Genomic DNA, 10,635 nt, shown 5'->3' on the forward strand with positions numbered 1-10,635 from the left:
TGTCTTTTATAAAATGTATTTGCAATGAATAAGTCATTGATTTTACAAAATTCAATCATTCTATCTCCAGCCTCATTCCTGTCACCAAGCCCATGTTTTCTGACTACTGATTCTTCTTCACTAGTCCCAACTTTTGCATTCCAGTCACCCATCTTGATTGCATGTTCGATCTATCTCCGACTGTAAAAGTTGGTAGAAATCATCTATTTCCTCGACGATGTTCTATGTTACACATGGAAAATATAACTTGATATAAAATTCAACTAATAGAAATATTAAGGAGCCATGTTGGCATAGTCTATAGGGAGTTTGCGGTGCTAAACCTCTCTGGCAGTTTGAATCCACCATTATTTCTCCAATAGAAAGATAATCTCTTCCCATTGGATTTATAGCCTCAGAAACCCAATGGAGAGTCACCTGTGAGTTGGTTCATACACAATTGTACTGAATTGTTTGAGGTAAGCAGAAACTTCAGGTTTTTTCTGAAAAATTAAAAGTTGAAAAAGGAGGGGGATCTCCATTCTTACAAGTCTACCAAATGTAAAATGTTTAGAAATAGTCATCAGTACCATGAGTTCCCAGTGATGCACGTCTTGTGAGGAGGGGAATTTGTGGTTGTTACAGTAGCCGAGGCATAGTGCACACCACATTTTGAAGGAAGAAATGTCTATATCCTACGTGAGGGCTCAATGTGTTTAAGTAAAAGGTGCATTATATTTTACAATGCAAAATCTTTTTATATTGTTTCAGTATTCATTAAAATTACCATCTTCCTTGCCTCTCTACTCATTGACTGTACTATGCTGCTGTACTGTATGGAAAGCTTCTAATCATCTATTGAATCCTAAGTTTTCCTACTGAAACATTACAAACCTTACTTTCCCTTTATTTCTTCTTTATTATAAATATGGTATCATGTTAATGTTTTAGAGATTTTATGCTTAGGCAAATTATAATAGCCATTAATTCTGAGATTTGTATTCACTATATAAAAGTATTTGTATAGTGAAGGGGCCTTAGGATTGTTCTTTGTGAGGGAAAAGGGACACTTTTCCTCCTGTTAAGATTTAGTCTAGGAAACCCAATGGTGGGTTCTGATGAGTCAGACCAACTCAATGGAAGTGAGTTTGAGTTTTGAGGTTGATCAGATTGAGTAACATTTACAAATTATTTTTCTACCTGAGGGAGTATGTATAAGACATTTAAAATCATTTAAAGAAAGACGTGGTGGTGAGAGTTTTAAGTCAATAAAAAATACAATCCAGATAAATGCTATGTTACTGTACCTTTATGGAAGCTTTAAATTGGTTCTCTTCTAGAAGGTTTTTTTTTTTTTTTAAATAACTCATCTTTGTGTCTTTCATTGCAGATGGCGTGTAATGATTGCTTTAGTTTGAAGTACCCAGGCAACCCACAGCTGGGGGACTTGATTGAAGTGTTCCGTCCTGGCTATCAGCACTGGGCACTTTACTTGGGAGATGGCTATGTTATCAACATAGCTCCTGTAGGTAAGGCTTGCATCTTGTGTCTCCCAGGAGACTTTTGGTATTTTTGTTACAAGAAGAAACTGTGAATGGAATCATAGAAGAAAAGAGGAATAAAGACAGAAAACAGCTAAGTCTAACTGATCTAAATTTAGGGAAAGATTTTGAATCTCAAAGTAGTATTGGAAGAAATCATGAAGCCTAATTAATCTTATAATATATAACCTTTAGATTAAAAGAAAAATCATAATTAAGAAGAAATCAGTTGGGGAAAATATTTACGACAAACATGATAGTAGTCAGTATGTTTGTGTGATACTATATGTATCATACAAATAAATGGTTTCTGTTCATTCAACATGTATTTTTATATAATTGATACGGATTGCCTCTCAATATTAGGAAAACAAAAATTATCACAACTGAGCCAGTAGAAAACATAAAAATAAATGGAGAAAGGATTGGAATTGTTCATTATTTCATCCTCCAGGGATCAGTTAACACTTTTGGTACCAGCAGTTAGATCAGGAGATGTCTAGAAAGGCTCCTGAAGAGCGATAATTTCTACTTAAAGGCTAAGGTTTGCCAAATTCAAGCCATAATCTTTTCATTCACCTTCTATGCATCTGAGAGCTGGACAATGAATGTGGATGACAGAAGAAGAATCGGTGCCTTTGAGTTGTGATGTTGGAGAAGAGTATTGCATATCCTATGGACTGCCAAAAGAACATCTTGAGGAAAGTATAGCCCAAGTGCTCCTTAGAGGCAAGAATGGTGAGGCTTCATCTCATTTACTTTGGACTTGTTTTTGGAGGAATTATTCCTTGCAATAAAGCTTTGGTGGCCTAGTGATAAAAAGCTGTGCTGCAATCCCAAAGGTACGCTGCTTTGTGGGAGTCAGATAAGCAATCTCCTTGACACTTAATAACGCCACTCCATGGAAAAGAACATCAGAGTTGGAAAGGTGGAAGGTCAACAACGGAGAAGAAGGTGTTCAATAAGATGAATTGATACAGTGCCTGAAGCAATGGGCTCAAGTATATGAGAAATGATCAAGATGGCACAGGATAGGACAGAGATCAGAGCTGTTGTTTGTAGGGTCACTGTGTGTTGTACTCAACTTGATGACACATGGGACATAACACAGTTGCCATCTAGTCAATTCTTACTCCTCATGTCACATAGTAGAAATGCCTCTGTTTTCTAGATTATAATCTCTACAGGAGAAGATAGTCACGTCTTTTTCCCTTGGAGCAGCTGGTGAGTTTTAGCCACCGACTTTTCTAGTTAACAACTGTCTGCCATCAGTCCTGGGGCCTTTTTTTTTTTTGTCAAATTCTTCAGAGCAGCTTGAACTTCCTCCTCCGTCACCATTGCCTCTTGAATGTAAGTTTCATGAAATTCTTCTGTGTTGGCCTGTTCTCTTTGGTACAGTGACTCTGTGTACTCCTTCCATTTTCTTTTGATTCTTCCTGGATGATTCAATATTCTGCCCATAGTGTCCTTCAGTATTACAGGTCAAGGCTTGAATTTGTTCTCCAGTTACTTCAGTTTAAGAAATGTTCAGCTGACCCTCCCTAGGGCTTTCAGAGTCAGTAACTCACATGGGAGAAGATTGCCTATCCTTCTCCCACTGAGCATCTGGTGGATTTGAATTGCATGCCTTTGTGATTTCAGCACAACTTAGGCCATGACAGCAAATATCAAAAGCCCAGCAAAATAGTGGCTAAGTAATTATAAACAGCTTTGGAAGAACAATAATGAAAAGCAACAACTACAAACAAATCCTTTAAGAAATGAATTAAAAACTTCAGTTCTCCAGTCATCTTGTGTCTCATCTGTAAGTGCTGTCAAATTGACTTTTAACTCATAGCAACCCTTGGACAACAAGACCTGAACCTTGCCATATCCTGTGCTATAATCTCGGTGATTTTCAACATGCTCAAGCCTGTTGCCGTCACTTTGTCAATCTTCCTTGCTTTGACTCTCCACCTTTCCCTTTTTCCAAGGACTCCTGACAGCATGCTCAAAGTATATGAGATGAAGTCTTACCATGCTTGCCTCTAAAAGCACACTGGTTGTGCTTCCTTCAAAACAGATTTGTCATCTAGTCATCATCTTGTTAGTTTCTGTTGCGCTGACAGTGACTCACAGCGGTCTGTGAACACAGATCCTGAGCTTCAACCTATCCTGCCCATCTTCACCATCTCTATTCTGCTCAAGTCCATCCAGCTAGTCACTGTTGTCTCACTGAATGTCTTTGAACTGGCCTCTCCAGGAAATATGCCCAAATTATGTGAGATCAGTGAAGGAGAGGAAGACCCCCAATGACACGGATTGACATGATGACGTCAACAGTGAACTGTAGTTTGTCAGAGATGATGAGGCTGGCACAGGATAGAGTCGGTTCAGGCCGCTAAAAGTCATCCACATCTCAACAGCACCCAGCAACAACAACAGCAACAAATACTGTAACCTTGTAGTTGTAGAAAAGTATATTTGGGAAATTGAGATATGGTCAAAGATTTTTGTATAAGTATTCACTTCTATCTTATTTACAATAGTTTTTAAATAGAAAAATGGCTTAATTGTAGATTATTCAGTATCAGTACTCATCAAGACTCAAGCTAGTAACAAAAAACAAACTAGAATTAGTTTAAAAAGAGAGGTAAATTCATTGCTTAACTGAGAGAACCTCCATAAAAGATAGAAGAAGTGTTGGCCTCAGAAGTGCCTGAATGTAGGGGTTTGAACGCTATTAGTATTATCTGTCTCCTGCCCCTATTCCACATGTTTTTATCCACTGCCCATCTTATCGTCTCCAGGAAACTGACTCTGTGTCCATAAGCAGTCTTTAACTCACTCTTATGTCCTTATGACTAAGTTGGAAAGGGAACCATTTCCTGCTTGTCACTGTTAAAAAATAAAAGCAACACACACACACAGAGCCCAAAACATGGCAAATGCTCTGCTTGGTCCAGTGTATTGTGCTGTGATCCTGTGGCTCACTGGAGCTTCACTGTTCCCAGGAGAATTGGATGCTATTACTGGCCCAGACAGAGTCTTTTCATGGAAGAAATAGGCAATAATGGGGTGAGGTGCTGTACAGATAAAACAATCACCAATATAAGATCCATTATAAATTATTCTTAATAGCTGATTAAATGGTTTTGATTTACTGAAAAATTCCAGATTATAAACTACAATATATGATACTCAATTTGTAAAACAATATGATCAGATGTGCACATACACACATTTCATGTGTATTGATAAAGCTAAAAAACAGAAAGAATAGTAACAGTTATTTCTGAATTGGAGAGGAATTGTTGATTAACAGATTCGTCCTGGAAAGGGTTAAACCGGGTGGCCCCCTGGAGGCAAGGATTCTGATGCTCCGTCTAACATACTTTGGACATGTTGCGAGGAGAGACCGGTCCTTGGAGAAGGACATCATGCTTGGGAGGGTGGAGGGACAGCGCAGGAGGGGAAGACCCTCTATGAGGTGGATTGATTCAGTGACTGGGATAATCAGGATGGGAGTGTCGGAGACAGTGCGATTGGCACAGGACAGCAGAGTTTAGGGTTGTTGTACATAGGGTCGCTATGAGTCACAAGCGACTCGATGGCACATAACAATAACAACAACAACGCTGCTGAATTACTTAAAATGTATGTTATTGTTAAGTGCTGTTGAGTCGCAACTAATAGTGACCCTTTGTGCAGTAGTTCTGAATCCTGCTCTCTCTTGAGCCAATTTCATTGTCTCTCACACACCCACACCCATTACTCTAGTCACTGAGTCAATCCATCTCATCCAGGGTCTTCCTCTCTTGTCTTGTCCCTCCATCCTCCCAAGCATGATATCACTCTCCAAGGACTGGTCCCTCCTTGCAACATGTCAAAAGTAAGTCAGACAAAGCTTTAGAATCCTTGCCTCTGAGGAGCAGCCTGGTTTCACCCACTTTAGGACAAACCTGTTTCTTTCCTATCAGTCCGTGGTATATTCAATACTCTTCTCCAGCACCACAGCTAAAAGGGATCAGTTCTCCTTCTATCATTCCTAGTCATTGTCCAGCTTTCTGATGTATAACAAATAATTGCAAAGTCCATGCATGGCTTTGATCAGGCACACTGTACTCCCCAGACTGACATCGTTGCTCTTCCATATTCTGGAGAAGTCCCTGACAGCAGATTTTCCCAGTGCAATTTGTCTTTTGATTTCCTGGCCTCTGTTGAGTGTTGATTGTGGAGCCAAACAAACTGAAGCTGTTAACAATCTCAGTCTCTTCACCATCTATCATGATACTTCCAATTGGCCCAGTCATGAGAATCTTTGTTTTCTTGTTGTTGAGCTTAAATTCATATTGAAGGCTATAGACCTGGGCCCTCTGCAGCAAATGCCTCAGGTCTTCCTCAGTTTCAGCAAGCAAGATTGTGTCATCTGCATAACGCTGGTTGTCAATGAATCTTCCTCCAATTCTGATGCCCCATTCCTCCTCATAGAGCTCAGCCTCTTGGATGATTTGTTCCGCACATAGATTGAAAAGGTATACGGATAGGATATGTCCCTGGAATACACCTTTCCTCATTTTGAACCATGCCACATTTTCTTGTTTTGCTTTGACGACTGTCTTCTTGGTCCGAGTGCAGGTTTGGACAACTTGATTCAAGTATAGGTTTCACATAACCACAATCAAGTGGTCGGGGATTCCCATTCTCAGAGGGAACCAGTTTATTGTGATCCACACAGTCAAATGCCTTTGCATAGTCAATGAAACACAGATTGATATTCCTCTGGTACTTGCTGCTTTCAGCTAAGATCCATCTAACATTAGCTATAATATCCCTATAGCCACAGCTTCTTCTAAACCTGCCCTGCACATCTAGCACTTCTCTGTTGATGTGCTGTTCCAATCATTTTTGGATCATTTCCAGCAGTGGCTTGCTTATGTGATATTAATGATACTGTTCAATAATTTCTATATTCTCTTGTGTTCTCTTTTTGGAATGGGAACAAATATAGATCTCTTATGGCTTCTAACTAAGGTTATAATGTACAAGTTAATAATTTGTAACACTAGTATTATTTATATCTTGACGCAAATTAATTTGTTTGGAATAGCATATCCAAATATGACCTTTTATAATATATCTTTTTGTTTAAGATACCTTTGGGGAGAAATTTTTATAGGCCTCTGTTTTAGTAACTTGGGAATGTACAAAAGTCTGAGCATCTTTAATGAAATGGTTTTTGCACTGTTTTGAGATATGTGTCTCATCTTCTGGAATACTGAACTATGGAAGGCAAATAAAATGGCATTTATAATTCATGACTTGATTTCTGGAAGGTCTAGTGATTAGCTCTAGGTATATAAACTATATTATCTCTGCAGTTTTTCCATTTGGAAAATAGCATGGCATTTTGTGTTGTGCTCTTATATGTCTTAAAGTCCATATTAATGAGGTTCAATCACTGAGCTGTGATCCTGTAGATAAAAATCTTTTTCTTGTTTATATCATTATCCTTTATATGTTTTGCAAGTCAATTTACTCCTCCAAATATTCTATTTTCTCACCTGTAAATTGATGGCACTAGGCTAGTCAGAAAAAGAAAGAAACAAACCAAACCCAAAACAAAACAAGAAGCGGCAGCAGCAATGACAGCACCACTATCCAAGTTTAACAGTCCAAAATATGAGATAGATGTGCTAGGAAAGTTAGAGTATAGGATTTTAAATGAAAAATCAGAAAGTGCTTAAAGGATATAAAAAAGAAGAATGGAAAAGAAACTATCTTTTTCACTTGTTATTGCAAGAGTAAGTTTTAACCCCGTTTATATAGAGATTCTCCTTCTCATGCGACACCTAAATATGGCTGTGTGTAGCAGCTGTGGGCAGCTAGAGGTGGACCAGGACTCGCCATTAGATTTATGCTTGGAAGAATTGTCTGTCTGGCTTCAGACACCCACAGTGGGAGATGAAGCTCTAGGGATTCCTGGAAGTCTAGGTAGGTGTTCATCAGCAAAAGCACCTAGTACTAGGTGGTAGGGAAGGGACCTTTGTAGTCCTTGTAAGGTATAGCACAGGGCCACATCTGGTGTCTGGTGAGGGTTCAGGGCCAAGATTTATTTTCTTGGTGAAAGGAACAAGCAAGAGAAAAGTAGAACCCCAGTCTGACTTCAGGTGGGGTGGCCTTTTGCAGAACGAGGGACTGTGCTTCAGAACAAGAAATTAAGAGCCAAGGCAGAAGGCTCATTGAACAAACAAAAGTAACCAGGTGGAGGTGGATGTGACTGAGGCAGCTGGGTGCCAGGAGGAGCCGACTAATTGTAACACTACTGCTAAGCCCATTCTAGTGTGGAAAAAGCTCATCTGCTGAAAACGAGACTGCCTTTTAGCAAATGCAGGTACTAACCTCTTTAGTTTATATTTGACTTTTAACCGAGAGTTTCAAGGTTCACAGGGATGTGACAGACAAAAGACCTGGTGATATACTCCTATGAGATTACAGGTAGAAAATGTTACATAGAGTGCACCTCTGCACTGACACACACAGAGTCATCCAGAGTTGGCATCAAACTGACAGCAGAGGGTTGATGTGATATACACTTTTTAAAAAAGATATATTGATAATTCCAATCAGTAGTAACTCTCCCCACCCCACCCCACAATGAAAAGAATGAGGATAGTGTTCCTGTTTCATTTATTCCATGAGGAGATCATCAATTTTTGGAAAGTTTTCTTAAATTCTTACTCATGTATTATTGAATAAGTATATTACTGGTAAGATATAATGAGTCTTAAGGTTAGTAAAATGAAATGGCTGTTAGTTTGATGAAAACTTAGTAACAGAGCTAAGTTCAGGCATTTCAACACATGTAACCTTTAGATGACATTAGAGATGAGTGAACTGGGCCACTGTATTATATTAACCAGAACTTTCCTTACAGAGGATGGGATCCCTGCGTCATTTACAAGTGCTAAGTCTGTATTCAGCAGAAAGGCTGTGGTGAAGATGCAGCTCTTGAAGGATGTTGTGGGAAATGACACATACAGAATAAACAATAAATACGATGAAACATACCCTCCTCTTCCTGTGGAAACAGTCATGCAGCGGTCAGAGGTGGCTATTGGACAGGAAGTAGCATATGACGTGCTTGACAACAACTGTGAGCATTTTGTGACTCTGCTTCGCTATGGAGAAGGAATCTCAGAGCAGGTGAGTTTAGTTGGGGAGCAGTGTGAAGGTACTCACATTGGTAGCATAAGTCCTATTGATTATGATAAGATTCCCAGGTCTCAAATCAAATGCAAGAAATAAGAACATTAGAGAATACTGAAAAGGTTGTCCAGAGTCTTTCAGCAAGTTAATTACTAAACTGAAACAAAAACATGGATATCATGAGTTTTGGGCTAGAAGAGACTTGAAATAGAATCACGCACATATCTTTCTGAGCTTATTGCCCTTCATCCTTCAGTTTCCCCCATTACCCTACAATAACAGCAGTTACAGCTAATTAATTCTATATACTTGGAAAGGATATGTTGTTGTTGTTTTAATTTTGTGTGTGTGTGTGTGTGTGTGTATGTGTGTGTGTACTGTCAAATTGAATCTGACTGGTATAGGAGGAGATTGCCCCTCCTTCTCCAGCAGAACATCTGGTGGATTCAAACCAGATATGCTGTTGTTTTTATGTGCCTGCAACTCATAGCGGCCCTATGTACAATAGCCCTCAATCCTTCTCTATCCTGTGCCAATCTTAATGTCTCTGACACACCTACCCACATTACCCTACTCACTGAATCAATCCATATCATCCAGGGTCTTCCTCTCCTGCACTGTCCCTCCACCCTCCCAAACACAACATCCCTCTCTAAGGACTGGTCCCTCCTTGCAAGATGTCCAAAGTATGTCAGACGAAGCTTCAGAATCCTTGCCTCTAAGGAGCAGCCTGGTGTCACCCTTTCTAGGACAAACTTGTTTGTTCTCCTTGCAGTGCATGGTATATTCAGCACTCTTGTCCCACACCACAGCTCAAAAGCATCAATTCTCTATCATCTCTAGTCATTGTCCAGCTTTATGATGCATAGCAAGTAATTGCGAAGACTATGACCTGAATCAGACACACCTTAGTCTCCAGACTGACATCGTTGCTCTTTCTTTCCACTAGGTCAACAGAGCTCTCTTGTCGTTGTTGTTAATTGTCATTGAGTCATAAGCTCATAGCAGCCCTATGAACAAAAGACCTGAACAATTGTATAACTTTCATCATTTCTCCGAGTTCATAGAGTTTCTAGAGGCAAGCTATTTTGATAATGGATGCCACTTCTGCTTCCAAGCTTGTTTTACTTGGGGAGCTCCACCAAACACTGTCCACCATGGGTAACCATTCTTGCATTTGACACATCAGTGTCACAGTGTTCAGCATCACAGCAACCATGAGCTACCTCTGTACAGCAAATGAACAGACCAGTGCTATACGACTTAGAAGAATGTTTGACCAAAAATAATTAAAACCTGAATTCCAGACCCTTACTGGTGAATAAATGCCTTTTTAAATAGGAGGCCAAATACAATAAACTCACAGCCAATGGCCAGAAAACAATGCCTCAGAGTCTCACCAGAACCAGAAATCAAAACCCCTGTAGAGTCAGACCACTTCAGAATACTCCCCACCTGGATTTCAGATAATATATATTATTTATATATTATTTATTTATTTGTATATTTATATTTATATAAAAATATATATATTAAATTATATAAGATATATAATCAATTATATAAGATAATGATACATCTAAGGTTGTTCTCACAAAAACTGGGAGAAAGGGGACCTGCCACATATCAAAAGTATACATTTATTTTCATTAGGAGATAATTTAATTGAGCATTCACTTTTATCAGGAAGTACATTAACCTATTGAATATTCTCCTCACCTGTTGACAATCAATTGAGTCACAATTGATTTACTACCTGAGGCACCCACACAAATAATTGCTCATCTTAGCATGGATAACAAATGGTGTAACAGAAAAATAGTAGACTTGTAACCCTGAAAAATTAATTATCTCACCAAATAGTAAAACTGCTCCCTGCAGTTTCTAATGAAGATGGTGTAATGACAGCTTTAAAAACCTACCCAAG

General features: G+C 39.0%; 1 protein-coding gene across 1 annotated transcript; it reads left to right on the forward strand.

Annotated features, from left to right (window-relative positions):
* The first annotated feature begins 1,357 nt into the window (after window positions 1-1,357).
* Window positions 1,358-8,807, forward strand: HRASLS (HRAS-like suppressor). Its single transcript, XM_006898538.1, has 2 exons — window positions 1,358-1,508; window positions 8,437-8,807. Exons 1-2 carry the CDS (start codon window positions 1,370-1,372, stop codon window positions 8,805-8,807), a joined length of 510 nt encoding a protein of 169 aa, XP_006898600.1. The 5' UTR covers window positions 1,358-1,369.
* The last annotated feature ends 1,828 nt before the right edge of the window (window positions 8,808-10,635 follow it).

Source organism: Elephantulus edwardii, unplaced genomic scaffold, assembly GCF_000299155.1.
Source record: "Elephantulus edwardii isolate Elephantulus edwardi_28Jun2011 unplaced genomic scaffold, EleEdw1.0 scaffold00232, whole genome shotgun sequence".
Lineage (NCBI taxonomy): Eukaryota > Metazoa > Chordata > Mammalia > Macroscelidea > Macroscelididae > Elephantulus > Elephantulus edwardii.

Excerpts from the sequence above, each read along its gene's own strand:
- HRASLS (XM_006898538.1), top strand. The coding sequence starts at position 1,370 with ATGGCGTGTAATGATTGCTTTAGTTTGAAGTACCCAGGCAACCCACAG. Across the intron at positions 1,509-8,436 it reads TATCAACATAGCTCCTGTAG|AGGATGGGATCCCTGCGTCA; the intron begins GTAAGGCTTGCA and ends CTTTCCTTACAG.